General features: G+C 50.2%; 3 protein-coding genes across 6 annotated transcripts; all 3 read left to right on the top strand.

The window, feature by feature from the left end:
* The first annotated feature begins 3485 nt into the window (after positions 1-3485).
* tmed10 (transmembrane p24 trafficking protein 10) lies at positions 3486-6370 on the top strand. Its single transcript, XM_085937772.1, has 5 exons — positions 3486-3730; positions 4349-4469; positions 4555-4628; positions 5016-5142; positions 5283-6370. Exons 1-5 carry the CDS (start codon positions 3554-3556, stop codon positions 5402-5404), a joined length of 621 nt encoding a protein of 206 aa, XP_085793898.1. The 5' UTR covers positions 3486-3553; the 3' UTR covers positions 5405-6370.
* Positions 6371-6609: 239 nt separating this feature from the next.
* Positions 6610-8936, top strand: eif2b2 (eukaryotic translation initiation factor 2B, subunit 2 beta). Its single transcript, XM_085937771.1, has 8 exons — positions 6610-6931; positions 7246-7366; positions 7504-7655; positions 7735-7898; positions 7988-8083; positions 8148-8285; positions 8348-8414; positions 8561-8936. Exons 1-8 carry the CDS (start codon positions 6760-6762, stop codon positions 8716-8718), a joined length of 1068 nt encoding a protein of 355 aa, XP_085793897.1. The 5' UTR covers positions 6610-6759; the 3' UTR covers positions 8719-8936.
* A 281-nt stretch (positions 8937-9217) lies between these two features.
* On the top strand, positions 9218-20370 carry LOC147042048 (apoptosis-stimulating of p53 protein 1-like). Of its 4 annotated transcripts, XM_085937950.1 has the most exons (19): positions 9218-9582; positions 9798-9901; positions 11810-11957; positions 12613-12732; positions 13000-13064; positions 14119-14220; positions 14301-14475; positions 14648-14847; positions 14931-15095; positions 15237-15429; positions 15944-16063; positions 16498-16625; positions 16713-17160; positions 17278-18041; positions 18128-18259; positions 18320-18453; positions 18536-18702; positions 18778-18977; positions 19169-20370. In XM_085937950.1, the coding sequence occupies exons 2-19, from the start codon at positions 9893-9895 to the stop codon at positions 19208-19210; spliced, it is 3312 nt and encodes a 1103-aa protein (XP_085794076.1). In that variant the 5' UTR covers positions 9218-9582; positions 9798-9892; the 3' UTR covers positions 19211-20370. The 4 variants fall into 4 exon arrangements, with proteins under 4 accessions (XP_085794076.1, XP_085794074.1, XP_085794073.1 ...); XM_085937948.1 differs by lacking the exon at positions 15944-16063 and having other exon boundaries at positions 14328-14475; XM_085937947.1 differs by lacking the exon at positions 15944-16063 and having other exon boundaries at positions 14931-15071.
* Positions 20371-20964: the final 594 nt, after the last annotated feature.

Below are 20964 nucleotides of genomic sequence, written 5' to 3'. Positions count from 1 at the left end.
TATAGTTTTGAACTAGTTTAAGGTTTACATGTAAGAAAATCATTTCACAATATATCAGAATAGATGTTTCTATTTTTTTCAACTCTTTAAACACAACTTGTAAAGTCTGCCATACACGAGTTAAAAACCAGACAAAATGTTTGCCAAAGCAAATGATACGATATGTTTGTCGGAGTTTTCCAGTGTTACCCATTCGTTCTGTTTATTCGTTTCATGTACTTTCTGTTGCTAAGGTTAACTGTGCCACAAGTCACACAACTCCGACGTCAGTGTTTTTTTCCTCCCCCCGAATGCTGAGCGCGGCGAGATGGCGTCACACTTCCGTGACCAAATGGAGAGTTCGAGCAAGCCGGTTTGGACTAGCGTTGAAAAGTTCCCAGAGGCGCCCTCAAAACGCATTCAAAGGTAACTAACTATTCAGAGCTTCACCTCTGGTATAGTCCAATCCCAATCAAATTGCACGGAAAGGGCACTCAAGGCGACAAATGGTAGCTTGTGCAACAGAGAGGATCCGAAAGCGACGTCGTTTGCATCTCGACCACAAATTTGCAAGAGCGCAAAAACCTCACTGGAAAGCCTCCTCACTCGCAATACTTAGCGCAAAACTCCACGGTGCACCGAAAATTGCATCATAATGCACACGTCCAAAACAAATCTGACATTTGATACGGTGGGGCACGGTTTGCACTTCCATTCGATACCAACAGTCTTAGCCAATAGTATATGGTTCAATGATTGCCTCGAATCTCCGTCTTTCTGGCTAGTGTCATTTAAAACGGTATCGTATCAAGCAAAGTGTGTGTGCGTGTTGGTTTTTTTTTTACACAGGTTGGCAAAGTAGTGCTATTCGATTGACAGCTCACAGTTGAGCGGACACGCCCACCCACCGGAGAAGAGCGCTTGATTTGGCATTTTTGGTGAGTATGTATTTTTTTGCCTGGAATATTGATGTGAAACATTCCGATTCATGTGGCTTTTACAAGTTGCTCTATGTTCTGCTGCTCCGTGTGTGTCAAAGTTGTAGATTAAGGTTTTGTCATATTTTAAAAAGCGTGTTAAAAAAAACAAAACACTTCCAGTCATCTACCACAGCTATTGCGTGCGCCAATGACGCAACGCCTAATCCTCCCCACCCTTCCTTTCTGTGCAATTATCATTTATTCATTGAATCATGTGCACTTTTTTTTTCTTTTTGGCAGTATAAGAGCGGCGGCTTGCCTAATAAGGCGTGTGTGAGTGCGTCCGTTTTGTGTGTGTGTGCGCGCGTGTAAGGAACGTTATCACCCTCACACACCCAGCTATTGTTCGAGCGCGACTGGCGTGGAAATTTCCGCAAAGAACACCACCAATTCAGCCGGCTTCGGTCTTGGCAGTGATGCCCTGGCGTAGCCCGGACGTGTTATTAGCCGTTGCATAAGATCTGTCTGCTCCCCCCCCCACAAGAAAAGATGCTACGTGTCTAATACGCGTCTATTAATATTCGTCACAAGCCCCCGTGAGGATGGAGGGCTATAGCAGCAGAAATAGCAGGTGCCTCTTTTTTCATAACATCAGCATCAACAGTGGTAAAATTAGACCACTATGACGCCAAAACGCGTCGGCTTCACAGCCCAGGGGAGGGAGGGAGGGAGGCAACCAAGGCGATGGGGAAGAAGAAGAAGAAGAGGAGGAGGAGGAGGGCGATGATGTTGTTGTGAGGTAGACTGGATGGTGATGACGATGGCGATGAAACAGGCAGGTTCACCCACATGCCAACCTGAGATGCTTTGAATAGAACACTTGAGACGCACACGTACACTTCTGCACGTAAGCACAAGTACCCAAACGCCAAAAGCTCTGCATGAAAACAAAAAATCATCATGAGTGCTCAATAGAGGGTGCTAGGGCACATGCCACACCATTTCCTCAAAGACTCCAAATTGAATGAAAGCTCAGGAAAAAATAAATCAAGTGAAACTTTTGTTGCTTGTCTGAAATTCTAAGATGTGGAGACTTTTTATGCATAGTGACATCATCATCGAGCCGACAGACACGTAGCTTTGCTAACTGCCAAATCAATTGACTGCATCGTTTCCTTTTGTGGAAATGTACTGCATTTGACAGGACTTGAATAGCTTGGAAGCCAAACCGGCGTGACAGAAGATCATATCCTGTTCCGCTCTGAAGAGTCAAACATTCCCCTCATCTTTGCACGTCGTGCACAATTTGATGATCTCAATAATTGACAGCGATCAGCGTCAAGGGGCGGGGTGTGCCGCCGCCTTGCGTCACCCGGCCACATTCAGGGAATTTTTATCTTTGTGCTCTGGAAAAGTAGGTCACGTCGTCGCCACGTCAGTTCCAAGTTTAATTGATAGATCCTCGTCACCTTACTAGCTTCAACTGGAAATTTACGTTCTGGCCTCCGACCAAGTGAGCAAGCCTTTGCCTTAAGCAAACGTCTACTTTTAGTGTCGCAAAATAATCCCATGCACAAATTATTTTGAGCAAGTAGCTCAAAGGATCATGAATCAATACTAGCATGAAAATGGCCCCAGAATACAAATTGGGTGTTTAGAGAGGTAAGAGAGAGCACATGAAAAATATAATTGCAAAGAAGGTTTATGAATTGACTTCCACTTTATGATGATTATGAAACACCAAAAACTCCATCCGATGCTTCTTAATTGGCTCACATCTGCTGACGTCTGCCATGTTTTGGGGAGGGGGGGGGAATTGTACCACTTTTTGGAGGTGCTATTCTTGGAAGTCCATCTGGGTGTCGTGGAGAAGGTTGCTATTCTTAGAAGCCATTTGACGCACCGAGCTGCGACACCGGGGAGATTTCTCCATCCAATAATTGTTGTTCTTGCGCCAGACTCGCCACTCGGTATCCCCGCCTCGTCCGGTGGGCTCAGGAGCGAGGGAGGATGTCTCCGTGGAAACTGGAGCATTTTTATGTAACCGGCTCAAGTGCGAGCTGCCGGCAGCGAATGGTGCCGTTGCTTTTAAACGTGAGCAATTAGCAGGACGCAGAGCGCCACCGGACGCAGTTGTGGAGCAATAAGTGAGCGAGCGAGCGATAAGGGATTTATTGTTTGCATGAAATGTCTGTGACCCAGATGGAGTTAATATTTAACACCATTTTCTATCCTGCCACATACACTGACTCCAGCTAAAAAAAAAGATTGGTGGCAGGAAGCCCAGCCAGATTCTTGAAAAATTCATAAATGGAAAAAAATATACAGATTGTATACACAGAAAAAACATATGATTAAAAACGTAAGATATATCTATTTAAACATCTCGTCAAATAACGTTATTTTAAGAAGAGTCTCAAATATCCTCTTTTTTTTTTTTTTTTTTTTTTACATCATTATTGCGTTACACTTGTCATGTTTCAAAATGTGACGTGTACGTGGAGTTACCCCCTCCGACCTCACGGCGTCGCTGCTGCCGGCAGCAAACTGGTTTCCTTTCGCCGAAGCAGGAAGTTGTTAAGCAGACTAGCTGGCAGTGGCTGGTTGGTTGCTCGCTCGCTCGCTCTCCCGGCCTGTTAGAAAGGCTCCCAGCCATGGCTCGGTTCGCGACGTTCTTGCTCTTACCAGTTCTCGTCGAATTGACGTCGTCCATCTCCTTCTTCCTGCCGGTCAACTCGAGGAAGTGCCTGCGGGAGGAGATCCACAAGGATGTGCTGGTCACCGGGGAGTACGAGATAAGCGAGCAGCCGAACACCAAAACCAATCTGAAGGTGAGCCACGCCGAATATCCGGCTCGTCCGACGAAGGCCACGCACGGATCGACGGAAGCACATTTCGATTAACTTTGGAGTCACAATTGAATGTAGATCGTTTCTGTCCTCGTCTGAACTCGCGGGTCTCAAAAGGACGACTTCCCGGTTTAAATCAACTAATCAGTTCAAGCTAAATGTCGTCAACCGCTACTTCGACATCACAGTGGGTTTTATGCTCATATTAAAATGACTAAGTTATGTGCGGGTAGCTAATGTTTGTTTTGCTCCGCCGGCTGTTACACGTCACTCTTAACATGCCGCGCTGCTAACGTTAGCATGCTGCTATACGCCAACTGGGAATGCGATGACGCTCAAGTCAAACAAAAACATAAACTCTAAAAGTTTATTCTCAAAAGCTTGGTTGTTCTGAAAAGTCATTAACATGATCAGTCAATGCACAGTCCTATGTCCTTATTGATTTGTTTGTAATGAATGTAAAGTCATTGTTAATGTCATCTGAGCACATTTGTTATTTCTGAAGTGTGTGTCAAACTGCTAGCTCGCAATTTAAATAAGATTGGTGACCCTTGCTTTCTGGACATTCCCCCTCCCCCAAAAATTCGATTTTTGTCATAGATCACAGATTCTGCCGGCCATTTGCTCTACAGCAAGGACGATGCCATCAAAGGAAAGTTTGCGTTCACCACGGAGGACTACGAAATGTTTGAGGTGTGCTTTGAGAGCAAGTCCCCCATGGGTAAGTTTCAAGTCGACCAAATAACACTGCTACTACTTTTCAGCAAGTCCTAACGCTGATATTTGTTTGCTGCCTTTCTGTAAAGGAACCGGAAGAGTGCAGGACCAATTGGTCAACTTGGACATGAAGCATGGCGTGGAGGCCAAGAACTATGAGGAGGTACTTGCTTCGTAAATGCTTCTACGAGCCCTGTTGTGTTCTCACACTGCACTCGATAATAAGCGTACCGAAGTAATGCTGGGAATTGAGCCACATGTGGTACAAACCCTGCGGCCGGCCTCAGCTCACAAAGACCACAGCAACTGTCATCTGTCAGCATGGACTTTACAATTGCATGATAAATGTGTCAAAAATGTCCTGTACATATTTTATTCCTATCGAGGAGCTGCATTGATAGATTCTTAATTGTCGGACGCTTTCATTTCCAAGTCTTAGACTGACACCTACTGGATGAACTTTGTAAGATCGAGTGTTGGCTTGACTACAATTGGTAAGGCTGAGTTTATTTAAGTAAGAAAGTTTCTTGCGGACGCTTTGTGAGCGCAGATTGCCAAGGTGGAGAAACTGAAGCCTCTCGAGGTGGAGCTGCGGCGACTGGAGGACCTTTCCGAGTCCATCGTCAACGACTTTGCTTACATGAAGAAGCGAGAGGAGGAGATGAGGGACACCAATGGTAAATCCATCCATCGCTTTAGCGCAGTGGTTCCCACCTGCGAGTTCTGGCCTCAATAACCGTTGGCAATCGAACAAAAAGGCATTCCCGTCCGTCCTCGCTACTGAGGAGATGTTGACTTTCCCTCCTGCCTCCGACAGAGTCTACCAACACGCGTGTGCTGTACTTCAGCATCTTCTCCATGTGCTGCCTGATCGGGCTGGCCACGTGGCAGGTGTTCTACCTGCGCCGCTTCTTCAAGGCCAAGAAGCTGATCGAGTAGAAGAGGAGCCGGCCGGGGTTCTTCGTCGTCCGGCTCGACCGACGCGTCCGAACATCCATCATTCCTGGACGGCAAGGGAAGTTTTAGGCACTGGGGGTGGGCTCAAATTTGACTTTTTCAAAGATGCCAGCCAACCGCAATGAACCAACAAGACGTAAAAATTAAAATGAAAATATGACAAGATATCAGGCCTGCTTTGTTTTGCGGTTTGTAACATGACAAGCGCTGCGTGTCGGGAGCGACCGAGCACCGTTTCCAATCTTCCCGTCAACAATGAGCTCGGTTTTTCTTTGGAGCCGACGTGCCACGAGCGTGCCGCTGAGGAGATCCTCAAAATCAAGTGAAGGCTATTTGATTGTTTGCTTTAGTTTGTTGCCTCGCTACATTTGCGTACGTCATGAGTTTGATTTGTTTCCGTACTGTAAATGCCCGCCCCCTCCATCCCATGCACGTGTTTATCGTTTTGGGGAATGGCTTGGTCACTGTTAATGGGGTTGGGTTTTTTTCCCCTTCTTCGCTCTATATCAATTAGGTTATGTTGGAACTCATTGATGCTATCATTCACTCACCATCTAAAATGGCCAACTGGCAGCATTTGTAAAATAGCCTGGAGGAGATGCTAGTTCAAGCACCTGAATTGTACACAGCCTGCTCTTCAAGCATTTTGCTCAACTGAACTTTTGATAGCAACAAGTAACACTTCACAATTTCTTGTACTTGCAGATCCATCCCAATGATTTTTTTTTAGGTTGTGTTTTCTTTTTAGGGATACTTGAGGAGGTGCAGTTACATGGACTTAGGAGAAGATAGCTTCCCGTCTGATAAAGGTTCATTATAATGGGGATATTATTTTTTTTTTTTAGCAGCGACCGTGAGCATTGTGCGCAATCGATTTTTATGTTGACTGGTGCATTTTGTATATTTGTGTTGGGCTTGTACTAAATAAAATATAGGATGGATTTGTTATTTATTGCGTGATCTTGTACTCCATTAAATATTACATATACTAACTTAGGGTGACCAGATGTCCTGTTTTCCCCGGACATGTCCTAAAACTCCCACATCCTGCATATAACACTAGTTCTGATAAGGAAGTAAACACGCACAAAAGACAATCAATTAACAGAAAATTGGAGAAAAGTGTCAGTCCCGATGGATTTGACTGCGTCAAAATGATGCAGTGCAAACACTAGCAAGATCTCAGCCAATCACTGACGACACTGCAATGTCACTGTAACCCGGATGTACCCACTAATGACTTCCTTCCTAAAATGGCCGCCATACCAACATTCGACAAACTCACGAGATAACTTCTTTTTCTTTCCCTGTGACAACAAGTTGTATATCTAGCCACAATGCCGGGCGGGGATAAAGAAACGGACCTGACCGAGCGAGTCGAGGCCTTTTTGTCCGACTTGAAGCGCGGCGGGAGCGGCACCGGACCTCTGCGGGGCTCGGCGGAGACAGCCCGAGAAACGACCTCGTTGCTCCGTAGGATCACGTCGCAGGCTCGCTGGAGCAGCGCAGGTGCTGCATATGCAGGAAGCATATCTTTTTTTTTTTTTTTCCAAAACACATTTTTAACCATGACATCTCATCTGGCGTCCTACTGCGCTTTTTGTCCTCACCATTAAGACAGCACAGAAATGTCATCGATGCATTAGATCTTTTATGAATGAAGTCAAAAGTCCACGCGTTTTTCTTTTATGACCGGTGGTCTTAAACTGCCTTCGTTCACTCAATGACAAACATTCCATTTGAATTTCTCGAGCAAGCGTTGGCTGCAAGATAGAGTTTGAATGTAAACAAATCACTGAGATGAAAATGGTTTGACATCTCAGGTGACCTCATGGAAATCATCCGTAAGGAGGGCAGGCGCATGGTCGCTGCCCAACCGTCAGAGACCACTGTAGGGAACATGATCAGACGTGTTCTCAAGATTATCAGAGAGGAGTATGCAAGGTGAGTCGCATATACTTTTGAATGACTTGTGTACAGTTAGCGTGGTCTCTGGAGTGCACGTTTTTTCTTATCTGCTTATGACATCTGCAAGATTCCTTCATCAGTTGTTCACACGTGTTTTGCACGTATATCTGCAGGTCTCGGGGCAGCAGCGAGGAGCTCGACCAGCAGGAATCTCTACATAAGCTGCTGACAACGGGAGCGCTCAGCGAGGAGAACTTCCGGCAGCATTTTGCTCCCCTCAAAGCCAACGTCATCGAGGCTATCAACGAGCTGTTGACGGAGCTGGGTCCGTTGCTATCAGACCTCCGCCGTACGGTCGTCAAATGAAGTGCAGCCTAGATGACGCTCAAACTTTCCTCTTGCAGACGGGACGACAGACAACATCTCTATGCAGGCGCTGGAGCACATCCACTCCAACGAGGTCATCATGACCATCGGGCGCTCTCGCACCGTCGAGGCCTTCTTGAAGGACGCCGCCCGCAAACGCAAGTTCCACGTCATTGTCGCCGAGTGTGCGCCCTTCTGCCAGGTAAGCCGCACTGTCCAGAAATGAGCCTATGTATCGTGTTTAAAATGATACCATTTTGGGTATTGGTTTATACTTTGCATTTCCATCAGGGACACAAAATGGCCACCAGTCTGTCAGAAGCTGGTATTGAAACGACAGTGATCGCAGATGCCGCCATATTTGCGGTCATCTCTCGCGTCAATAAGGTAAGCAAATCACGGCGGTGACGTCACGAAAAAAAGAGGACGACGCGTTTGTTGCGCTCGTCAGGTGATCATCGGGACGCAGACGGTCCTCGCAAACGGAGGACTGAGGGCTGTCAACGGGACGCACACGCTGGCCCTGGCGGCCAAGCACCACTCCACGCCGCTCATCGTCTGCACGCCCATGTTCAAGCTCTCGCCTCAGGTGACCCGAGCGCGCCGTTTGGATACGCAGCCAAACGATTCTGACTCTCCAACCTCTTGCAGTTCCCAAACGAGGAGAACACCTTCCACAAATTTGTCTCTCCGCATGAAGTGCTTCCATTCACTGAAGGTGACTCGACTCACAGTTGACATCATCTGATTTACTGTTGCCAGAAGCGGTTGGGTTCACGGCCCACTCTTGACGCCTTTCTGTGCAAAGAGCACGTCGAGGTGAATCGGCTGACCAACATTGACGCTGAACCATTTCCGCCTTAGGTGAGATCCTGTCCAAGGTTAACGTGCACTGTCCCGTGTTCGACTACGTCCCGCCGGAGCTCATCACGCTCTTCATCTCCAACTTCGGCGGACACGCGCCCTCGTACATCTACCGCCTCATGAGCGAGCTCTACCATCCCGAGGATCACGAATTGTAATCGGTCCACTTCAAGAGGTTGTGCTTATTTTGCCTGAGGCTCATTCAACGTGTGGGCTGCCACTCTTGGATGGAAGACATCTTTAAAAACAATCTCAGAACGACAACTATAGTTTCATTTGCAGAGAATTGCAAACAATCAAATAAACGTGATAACAGGACATCCGCAACGCAATTGTCATTTGGATGAGCAGCATTGGGCATTTTTTTGCATCAATATAGATATCCATTACCATGCATGAAAAGTATTTTTGTAGGTTTGTGAACTTGAGGCGGTGGTTAATGCTCTTGCCTTATCACAAATAAGACATTTGATGGCAAGTTGGGGGTTGAAAGAGGCCAAATAGGGTTTGCACATTTGAAAAGAAAATTACTCGCACAAAACAACAACACATTCTTCCCACTAAAAAGATTGTCAGGCGTCCCCACTAGTAATGTGCAGTTTTTCTACCAGTGTAACGAAGCACCGCCCCTCCCTCCCTCCCTCCGTGGAAGCACCGCCCGCCCGCCCGGTCGCCGTCAACAACACCGCAGTCGATTTTCTGCCATTAGCATTCGTCGAATAAGCAAGCAGCTAATGATTGTTTGCCAACTAAAAACGAGTCGGTCGACCACAGTTTGGCCCGATTTTGGGGACTACTCCATCGACGGCGACAACCAACAGTGAGCGCAGCGGTGATATCTCGCTCGTGTCGCCGCAACCGGAGGCAGCTCGCGCGGTTAGCATCTTGGCGACACGGCGCTAGCTGTTAAGCTAGTTAGCTAGCTGGCTGGATGGATGGATGACGGTTTGCCTGGCTTTCCTAAACAACCGGCTCTCTCATATTTGTCGTCTCGACGAGACAATGATTCGCCTTTAACAGTGGTGAGTACATTTGGTTTGCTAACAATGCCACAGGAGCTCATGTTTTTTACAGACGGTTTATGGCTGTGCTCAGAGCAGCGGCAGCAGCAGCTGTCCGAGAGCCACGCCTGGGCCATTTAAAGCCGTTTGTTGACATCACTGTTCGCTGCTATAATTGTGCTTCTCGCCACTGTCACGTTATAGTCATGTTCTATTTTTGTGTGTATGTGTTTCAGAGAAGGAGCGAAGGGCCGCTGGGTTGTGTGTGAGCACAGGTTTATCTCAACGCGGGTTTGCTTATCTCCACTGATGCCAATTTGGACCTGACAATATGATGCCGGTAGGTGTGACACCACTTGTCGTAAGCCTCTTTGAAATTCTCTCTTCCAGTGCTGATAAAATGACATGCCACCGTTGGAGAAAAACAAATACGTTTGTGTTCATATACTGTAGTGTTGTTTTTGCTCAATTCCGGACTGAAGAAGTCCTTTGACAGAAAAGTGGATTGTCTCTCACAACCAAGAGTCAGTCCAGTTGCGTTGATAGACTGTGAATGACTGACAATCTACTATGAGAATGGGAGCAGTGCTTTGTCAAGACGACCTATTGTTAACGTTGCGGTTGACAATAGCGGAACGTATTGTGAGAACGCTGCACGGCTCTCCCTGAAGGGAGGCCGACCTGCAACTCGTAACTGAACTTGGTATTAGCCGAGGGAAGTCGACTGTGCGTGCGTCCGTGCGTGCGTGTCCCCCGCTGGATGTTTGCACCCAGTGGCGCCGACTGGCTGTCAAGTCAAAGAGTCGGTGGAGCAGCTAGCGCCTGCGCTGGTGATGGTGGCAGCCAATAGGACGCTGGCCTGCCGGCCGGCGCGGCCACTGCAGGCCTCTCTTGTGAAAGGCCACTCGGGAGCCCACTAAATTGTCAACCGGTGTTAATCTCACCCAGCCGAGCTGCGCTTAATGCCATTTACCGCCAGAGTTAACACTGGAATGTCCCATTTGTCATCTGCGGTCGTCCACGCTGGCATTTTTGTGGTTCTCGTATGCTATCTGATGTTTGACACATTTAATGTTCAAGCCTGCTTGATTCCCAACTGCCTGGCCTCTTTTTCTTTTTTCCATCATTGATTTGACACCCTCTCTGGCAGCCTCTAATGCGCATTAGTCATGTCTCAATCAAAGCGATATCTGCTTTTTCCAAGACTCTGGCTAATCGGTCGCAGAAGTCCTTCTGTTTGCAAGCTGCATAGAAGAAGAAAATATGGACCATGTAAAATCAGGGTGAAGAAATGCCCTCCTTGCCAAACACTTGGCTAGAGGCTCCTCTCTCTCTCTCTCTCTCTCCCTCCATTCTCCCTCAGTGTGTTTGCTGCTTTCTAAGCCACTGCCCCCCACCTCCCCACCCCAACCCCTCTCACAAAGCCAATGCTTTTTCCTCCCAAGTCTCCTCTGCGGCACAAGCACTTGTTTCCCGACGCGGGCTACGGCTTAGCGCGGTCTGGCGTCCTGCCGCCGCTATCGAGCATGAAGAGGTTCGTGGCCACGGTGTTGTGTAGCCTGGCCGCTCTGTCCAAGGACAAGCCCGTCTGGGCCAAGGAGCTCCAGCGGCCGCCAAAGAGGGTGATCAGACGAAAAAGGAGGGCGCTCCCGAGAGCCAGAAGCGCCGGCGGACGCAACTTAGTGAGGGCGGTCGGTATCTCGCCAGCGCTTGCTCGGACCGACCTATTTGAGGCCTCGCTGAGTGATTGTGGATTGGCGCAAATATTGCTTTTGTACACTTTGAGGCATAGCAAAATATCATATCTTCACCATGTTTTCCCTTTTGATGGACTTGGATGGCGCTTGAATTTTGGATTTACAGCCGTATTGGAAAAGTGCTCAAATCATGCAGAGAAGGCTTACAATGATGGAAAGGCGAAAAAGCCCAATCTATTGAATGTATTTTGTTATTCTCCCAATGCTCATAGTCCAAGATGGAAGTTATTGCGATTTGAATGTTTTTTGAAAGGGACGCGGGCTCTCAAATTCTCCCGGTATGTGAGGAGCAGAAACTTGCAGGGACATGCGTTGCAATACATTTACGTCGCAATTCAAAATGTGTCTCTCTAATGGTAGCAAACACTCGCATGCCGCAACAAGTCTTGCCGTCCTGTGTGTGTGTGTGCGAGCGAGCGAGCACGGAACAAAAATAAGGATAAGAATACACCAGAAGGCCACCAGTAAAGTGGTGAAACTCGTGTCCTCAGATGATCTTGACGGTGTACCTCAGCGACGGGGAGCAGGCCGCGACAGAGGTGCCCATCACCCCCGAGACCACGTGCCGCGATGTCGTCGAGTTCTGCAAAGAGCCCGGCGAAAGCGGCTGTCACCTGGCCGAGGTCTGGCGAGGCAACGGTAAGACCGGCACTCTTTGGGACCGCTTTTTTTTTTCTTTTTGTGCGAATCTGGTGGGAGTGATTCTGAACGCAATCCAAATCTTTTGGCGTCTCGTGCTCACCCATGCGGATACTCGACTCTCTCGCCCGCCCTTTAGCTTTCCCGGCTAATGCCTGCCTGCCTGCCTGCCACAGTGATGAACAATCTGCCACGATTTGCCCTGGAATTAAAAATGGAAGGAAAGTTGGGATGATCCTTTTAAACGGCAACATCTGAAAGGGATTACGTGATGTCACGCTACACGGGGCTGTCGCGACGCATTGCTCTCTAACAATTAGATTCTGTCGCTGCGCTGACGCACTGGGCGTTATCAGCATTTTTTTTTTTTGTGCTGCCGAGGGGCCACTCGTCTGTTGAAAGCATCCTCCCGGACAAAGTCGGGGTTTAGCCGGTGCCCTAACAAAGCACGTCTCCTCACAAAACAAATCCGACACCCTCTTTCTCTCTCAAAAATGCAATGGCGTTGTTGCCAATATGAAGGATGAACAATTTTTGAAATGCTGCGCTTTATTCTGGTCTGGACTGGCAAGTCATGACCACATATGCCTGCTAATTTTGTGGAAAGGCATTTGTTGGCTATCCAGATGAAAGCCCCCCGTGTCTGTGTCTGCAGAGCGGGCCATCCCGTTTGAGCACATGATGTACGAACATCTCCAGAAATGGGGACCTCGCAAGCAGGAGGTCAAGTTCTTCCTGCGCCATGAAGATTCCCCCACTGAGAGCAGTGATCAGGGTAAGTTTGGCCCCTCCTTGTTCCTGACATCTACTCACTGTTGTCATTCTGTGTTTGCCCGTGTCGTTCTGAATCATGTATCTGTGTGTTGGCGTCGAGCAATTTTCCCATTCTGAGCCAAAAAAAAGAAATAGACAGTCTTGAGTTAGTCTGCATTGCTTGCCCCTGTTCCTGTGTCCCTCGTGTCATGTGCAATCATCTTTGAAGCAAGACTTCAAAGTGACAGTGCGTGTTTGCGTGTGGCTGAGCGAGTTTGTGCCCGCGCAGGGAGTCAGCAGTCTCAGGATCCAACGAGGAGCGGCAACGCCGGAGAGAAGCACAACGACAAGGGGGTGAGATCCCGCGAACGAGGTTAAACCACTACGCTTGCACTTGGCGCTGAGGCACATGTTTTACATTTGGCCAAAAATATCAAATCACAGCACCAAGCTGACAACAAAAGTTGTCTGACCTTCTGCCATCAAGATGAAAAACATGTCATAGTTCTGACAGAATGGACACGTTTAATATTTGGACCCATTTCTCATACATAGCAGCCCCAACCTAGTTAGTAGCGGCTCGCTCGGGTGTAAGTTTTGCGTCCATGTTAATGCGCGTGTGCGCCTGCCTGTAGATGTGCCTGCTAAAAGCAGCCTCTGGCACGGCGTCCTCTCTTGCTCCCTGGCTCGGACCATCTGTCCCAGATTTCACAATAGACGAGTGATGTGCGCAAGGAATTGAAGCTAATTGGCGCTGCGGGACAAAGAGCGCCACCGTGGAGGCTGCAGCCCATAGCTTTTATTTCCACTCCGTGCGTGACCTGCTAAGTGGCGAAGATAAATTGCGTCCAGGTTCCGCTGCGAATATGCAATTGAAGGGATTATATCCGCCAGCCCGCAAGATGATGTAACAGCCCCCTAAGAGGATCATTGCTTTGGGATTCAGATCCAGCTTCTGGGACGCCGTCTGCGGCAAGCCAAGCACGCCGACCTCGGAAAGAGCCCGAGTGGCCCCGGCCAACGTGCCGAGGAGTTTTGGATTTGATTCCGGGCAGCCCGATCTTTCGATAGTTCGCACCCACTGCGGATAAGTGCCAGAGCTGGGATTACATCCCTCGTCGCTTGCGGTCCGTCGGGCGGTTCTCCCGTCTGAGGCGCCGGCCGCGTCGGCTTCTCCCTCGGGGGAATCGACGCGGATGCGCTGTCGCTTTGGTGCCTTTTGGAGCGTGGCAGCGTGAGATCCCTGTGAGTGGAGATGCCTTCACAAATGGCAGCGAGACATTCAGTTGACGTGTCTAGAAAATGCCTTTCTTCCATTGTTAACGGCCCAGTTATCCTTTATGATTATTTTTATTTTATTTTTGTATTGTCCCAGTTACTCGAGTCCAACATGTGCGTGTACACGCAGGTCGGGAACCAGCGCGTGGAGCTGACGCTGTCCGAGCTGCAGGAGATGGCCACGAGGCAGCAGCAGCAGATTGAGGCTCAGCAGCAGATGCTGGTCGCCAAGGTAGTCAACGTTTCACGACGTCACTACTTTTGTACACATTTCAAATGTATTAAAGTCGACTTTTGATGCCCAAACTGAAGGAGCAGCGTCTGCGCTACCTCAAACAGCAGGAGCGGCGTCAGCAGCAGACGGCCACAGAGAGCGAGAAGCTGCAGCGGCTGAAGGAGCGCGTGGAGAGCCAGGAGGCCAAGCTCAAGAAGATCCGGGCCATGCGGGGCCAGGTGGACTACAGCAAGGTCATCAACGGCAACCTGTGTACGTAGATTCCCATCGGTATTCCACGCCAGCTTTAAGGGACCTACGGTACATTAGCGTGTCCTACAGATGGGGCTAGTGAGCGCCATTGCACCTTGACTTCCGACCGTTTGACTTAGTGTTTGTAAAATGTACTCATTCGAACCGATCGTCTTGTCGGTACCCCATCCAGCGGCGGAGATCGAGCAGGTGAGCGGCCTGTTCCAGGAGAAGCAGGCCGAGCTGCAGGCGGCCGTGTTGCGAGTGGACCAGCTCAGCCTGCAGCTGGATGACCTGCGTCGGGGCAAGCTCAACGGCATCCAGACCGCGCTGGGCGGCCAGGTGACCGGCACCGCCGCCTTGGAGCTCAGGAAGCTCTACCAGGAGCTCCAGGTAGGCAGGCCGGCCGGCCGGCCGGCCAGCGTCACGCGAATGGCGAAAGACCGTCATTAACGCTGGCGTGCGCACCTTCTCAGATCCGCAACAAACTCAACCAGGAGCAGAACAGCAAGCTGCAGCAGCAGAAGGACCTCCTGAACAAGCGCAACATGGAGGTGACGCTCATGGACAAGCGCATCAGCGAGCTGCGGGAGCGCCTCTACAAGAAAAAAGCTGAGGCACGTCAAAAAGAGAACCTCCCTGTAAGGCTAGAAGCGCTCAACACATCTTAAAGTGTCCGCCAGAACAGCCCAAATGTTATTTGAAAAGCCATCCAGCCCCCAGCCCACTCCCTCCCCCTTGCCTATTCTTGTGATTTAGATTGAGTGTATCTCCTCCCACAGCTGAACAGGGCCAACGGGCCGCCCTCCCCGCAGCCGGCCGCCGGCACACTTGGGCGCGTGGCCGCCGTGGGTCCCTACATCCAAGTTCCCGTGCCGAGCCGGCAGGACTCGGGTTACGCCTTGCCGCCCGAGCCGCTCAAGCCGCAAACTTTGGCCGTCAACAACCAAGCCAACCAAGGGCGCGCCAAATCAGGTTGGTCCCACAACTCAAAGCCAAATGCCTTGCCAGGGTATCCAAGCGTTTCTCTCCTACTTGCTTGATGTTTCCCACCTGTTCTTGAATGCTGCGGCGGTTTCCTTCCTCCTCTCTAACTGGGCTCTCTTCCTGTCTTGTGTGTGCTGCTGTTGTTGTCTGCGCTGTGACTTTCTCCTTCCTTCCTTCCTTCCTTCCTTCCTTCCTTCCTTCCTTCCTTCCTTCCTTCCTTCCTTCCTTCCTTCCTTCCTTCCTTCCTTCCTTCCTTCCTGCCTTCCTGCCTTCCTGCCTTCCTGCCTTCCTTCCTTCCTTCCTTCCTTCCTTCCTTCCTTCCTTCCTTCCTTCCTTCCTTCCTTCCTTCCTTCCTTCCTTCCTTCCTTCCTGCCTGCCTGCCTGCCTGCCTGCCTGCCTTCCTGCCTTTCCTCCTCTCTTCTCCTCTCCTGTGTCAATGTGGTGGTGCGTGATGTTTCTGTCTCGCCGGGTTTGGCCGGGGCGCCGGGGCGGACGCTGGCAGACGGCGGCGTGCAAAAGCCCCCCGGCGGCCCCTGGAAGGTGTCTGATTTAGACATCGTCGTGGACCCGCTGCTTCCGGAGTCTCACCCGGGAGCCCCCGCCGGCTCTGACGGCACGTCCCGTGAGTGCGCCGTGGGTGTGGCGCCTCGCGAAGCCTTGTTTCATTCAGTTGATTCAGTATTTTTACCACCACCACCCACCACCGTAGTGAGCCCATCGTCCGACATAAATTCACGTTTTGCTTCCATTAGTCGGCGCGGTTCCTCTTGGTCGATGTCCCTCCCGTGTGCTTTTTCCGAAGCTCACAAGAAGGTTTTCTAATGGTCCGCTGCTGATTTTGTAGTCTCGCCCGCTTGCCTAACTTTGAACTTTTTGTGTTCTGAATTCTTCCCGCATCTTAGTGAACCGCTAATGCATACTTCGTCATGTATTCACTTTAACCATTCGTGTATTGAACATTTGCAATATTTTACGATTGACCGACCCAATGCGTTTGGACTGAGTTCCCGAGTCGTTGCAGCTCAGGCGTTGACCCCTCTGTGTCTTGTGCTTTAGCCGGTGACGCCGGCTGGCCCCCTGTGGGTAAGACGGGCGCGTCCTTGAAACCTCCCGAGAGAAGGGACTCGGATACGCTGGCCAAGACCCCACCTTCCGGCCCCCCTGCCGCTTTAAGTGCAGAAAAGGTCAGCCAGCGCGCTGTCTCCTAATCCTCTTAAACGCGGCTTGTTTCCCAGCACCCGGCGTGATGACATGCGAATGTGTTCTCACAGGTGCCGGAGTCCAAAACGGCCGCTTCGTCCCCTTCCCTATCCAAGCCGCAACCGCCGCCGTACGGTTCGCACCACTCTTCGGCCAGCTCTTTGGAGCGGCGCAAGGATGCTCCGCCCCCGCCGCCTCGCCAGCTGCCGAACCCCCCGGCGCCCACTTGGCCCCGCGTGCCGCCCACCAGCGGCTCTTCCTCGCAGCAGATCCAGCAGCGTATCTCGGTGCCGCCCAGTCCCACCTTCCAGCCCCACGCGCCGCTCTTCCCGCCCGGCATGAGCGAGCGGCTGGACCACCCGCCGGCCGTGGCCGTGCGCCCCTTCATTCCGGACAGAGGCTCGCGCCCCCAATCGCCCCGGAAGGGCCCGGCCACCATGAACTCCAGCTCCATCTATCATATGTACCTCCAGCAGGCGGCGCCAAAGAGTCAGCCACTCAAACCTGCGCTCAAAGCAGGTAAGATAGTCGTGTTTATACAATGTAGTATCGAGAGACCGGATAAAACAATTGTTGTTATTATTATAATTATAACGGATGCTAACTTTTTTTTTTTTTTTTTTTAACTCTTTGTAGTCTACGGGAAGCCTCTCCTCCCTCCCAACTCAACCCCCCCTTCACCCCTGCCTTTCGTACCGGCCGGAGGGGCCTTCCCGTTGCTCCAGGGTCCGCCCGGCGGCAGCGGCGAGGATACGCTGGACGGTGACGCGGAGGATTTCGAGGGCCTACGCCACACGGAGCCGTCGGCCCCTCCTCCCAGCGTGGAGAACATCCCCCGGCCGCTCAGCCCCACCAAGCTTACGCCCATGGTCCACTCCCCAATGCGCTACCAAAGCGACGCCGATCTCGAGGTGCTCCGCAAGAAGCTGGCCAACGCCCCGAGGCCGCTCAAGAAGCGAAGCTCCATCACAGAACCGGAGGGTCCGAGCGGACCGAACATCCAGAAACTTCTCTACCAGAGATTCAACACTCTTGCAGGGGGGATGGAAGGAAGCGCCGGGTCTGGGAGCGGCAACGGCGCCGGCAACGGCACGCCGTTTTATCAGCCCGCAAATCCCCCCGGCTCTCCGGGTTGCGACCCGGCCGCGGACAAGGACAACGGGAACCTTCCCTCGGACACCTTGCCTCCGCCGCCGGAATCCGAGGAGCAGGGCTCGGAGGTTTCCTCCATCGACCCTAACGACAACCGGCCGTTGCCTCCGCCTCCCGAAGGACTTTTGGACCCCGCTGAAGAGGAAGGATCTGAAGACAACAACAACAATTTGGAGGCTTTGCTGCCTAGCCCCGTGCTGGAGGTGACGTCTCCGGAGGAGAGCGGTATCGTGCAGACCCAACCATCAGTGAGTCACGCATAAGTAGATGGCCATGTGCCTAGATACATACAAGTGGCAATATAAGGCTGAATATTTGTTTCCTCTCCCCGAAGCGCACAAACTTAAAGAAACCAGAGTCTGAGCGCACCGGCCACGGCTACCGAGTGAAGTTCAACCCTCTTGCGCTCCTGCTGGACGCCTCGTTGGAAGGAGAGTTTGACTTGGTCCAGAGGATCATCTATGAGGTGCGTTTGAGTGCCCGCCTTTGCACAAAAGAGAAACGAGCGGGTCCCGCTCTGCTCTAGGTGGACAATCCCAGCACCCCTAACGACGAGGGCATCACCCCGCTACATAACGCCGTCTGCGCCGGACACCACCACATTGTCAAGTTCCTGCTGGATTTCGGCGTCAACGTCAACGCGGCCGACAGCGACGGATGGTCGGCGACGCCGCGCGGAAGGGTGGGCGCGCTACGCCCGCCGCGAGATCACTAATGCGCCGATCTACCTTCTCGCAAGCAGGACTCCGCTCCACTGCGCCGCCTCGTGCAACAGCGTGCACCTGTGCAAGTTGTTGGTGGAGTCGGGGGCCGCCATCTTCGCCAGCACCATCAGCGATGTGGAGACGGCGGCAGATAAGTGCGAGGAGATGGAGGAGGGCTACGTCCAGTGCTCGCAGTTCCTATACGGTAACCGATTGACGATTGCAATTCCAAAGACTGCAGCGAACACACTTCCCTCCCACTTTTATTTTTACGGCGCAGGTGTTCAAGAAAAGATGGGCGTGATGAACAAGGGCACGGTGTACGCCCTGTGGGACTACGAGGCTCAGAACCCGGATGAGCTGTCCTTCAGGGAGGGCGACCCCGTCACCGTACTGCGGCGGCAGGACGACAGCGAGACGGAGTGGTGGTGGGCGCAGCTGGAGGACACCGAGGGCTACGTGCCGCGCAACCTGCTGGGGGTACCCGCCATCTTTTCAACCAGGGCTGGCCAATGCATCCAAATTTATTGAGCGATACATTTTTTCCCCAATTTTGTAATCTAGTAGCCATTCTTCGAACGCCATGGCCCTGCCCTTATGTCAAGCGCCGCTAAATGTTTTGCTCAAAATTCATTTTCCCTGTCTTTCTCTTTTTTTTTTCCCCCCCGCAGCTCTACCCCCGTATCAAACCTCGCCAGCGCTCCTTGGCATAGCGTGGCACTGCTATAACAAAAGAGCAGAGAACAAATGAGCCTCATCGACCTTCTCCCGGTGGCCACCCCCCATCCTGCTGTCATTAATTTACATACACGCACGCACGCACAGTCACACGCACCATGATGGACAAGCACTCCAAATACAGGAAATCCCCATGGTCACTTGGAAGCCATCACTTGAGCCAGCGTTACCCTGTTCCACAGTGCAGCTGTTGAAGGTAACACAGTTCCCCCCCTCCCTTCTTCTCTTCAGCCATCTTTTCTCCTTCCTCGTGGTCAGTAGGAGTCTACAGAGCAACAATGACAGTGCCTTGTTGCTCATGTGACATTGAATTGCATTTTCAACCCCCCCTCCCTTCCTTTATAGAGGAATCAACCCAAATGTTTTCTTTTTGTGTTTTTAACCACCAAAAATTGCAATAGGTAGTTTATGTGTTTCAAAGTTTTATGGCTGTACTATATCTTTATATCTATCTCTATAGATATATAGATATATATATATAAAAAGGTTTTACACAGCACACCAGAACAACGGCAAGGTCAACACTACTTCACCAAGTTGCGATAAAGAAACTGAAAAGGGTCACAGAAAGGCATCCCAAACCTTTGGTGAGTAGTTGACATTTAATGCTAATCAAAGCGAGTTGACATTCCCGATGTTTTTCTATTAGAACGCACCCCGGCCCGTTATTTTGCAACACCACCCGTTGGTTGTGTTCCCACGATGGCTGTGACAAGCCTTCTAATCTCAGGACCAACACGGTGCTGCCGATGACACTCTAGTGTTCTTATTCTAATGTTCACCAAATCTCACAGGGGCAACAACCAAATGTTCGTAAAAAGTCGCCTCTATCGTGGCTGTTTTAGGAGAGACTCACTATACGGAAGTGGCGTCTCCGTTCATGTATTACCTTCCCATGCATGTACATTGTTGTACATGCGTGTTACCCAAAACTCTGCAGTGTATTTTTCGTCCTCACGCGTGCGATTGGTCCAGGGCTTCATTTTGGATTCCAAAATTGTACATAACCCGAGGAGGAGTGTCCTACAATTCTTTGTTTGCTGTACGGACGAGGTGGGCTCTCTCTTATAATGCTGTACTCCACACAAATACAAAATCTGTAAATGTGAACAATAAAAGTGAAGCTCTGGCATGACTCAAATGTGGCTTTGTGGAGCTCCAACATAACGCAGTTCACGCATTTGTCGTTAGGGGGCACCCGAGTACCAATGAAGACATTTTGTGCTTCAATGTAGGAAATAATACGTATATTCACCGTATGATAATTCTACATAGCTCTACGGATTCTGATTTAATCAAGATATATACACTTCTGGAAAAAAAATAGAAGATCGAAATGCAGTGGTAATACCAGATCGTGATATTTTTGCAATCGTTTGTTTTTTCAGTCATACATATGCAATGAACTCGTCTTGTGTTTTTCCCCTTCAGTTTTATTGCCACATTTAGAACATTTTAAATATATGCTTACCTTTTATGAATAAATAAAACTACTTTACCTTCTGTCATAAACTCCATGCACAACAAAGGAATAATGAATGAGAAAATAGTATTTATTTGACCATAGTTGAGTTACAAATTTAAAAAAATGTAAATAAATATTGATTTGTATTTTTACGTATTAATGTCGTTACAAACAAAATAAATAGACTAACAAAACGATTGTGGGAATGCAGGCGTCCCTAATGAGGTGACCGTTGAATGAACTGTGCAGTCTCCTTGTCCAGGT

Source organism: Syngnathus leptorhynchus, chromosome 18 (assembly GCF_054491065.1).
Source record: "Syngnathus leptorhynchus isolate UIUO chromosome 18, UIUO_Slep, whole genome shotgun sequence".
Classification (NCBI taxonomy): Eukaryota; Metazoa; Chordata; class Actinopteri; order Syngnathiformes; family Syngnathidae; genus Syngnathus; species Syngnathus leptorhynchus.
Note: the sequence above shows the minus strand (reverse complement) of the source record. Positions and strands in the feature narration are given on the sequence as shown.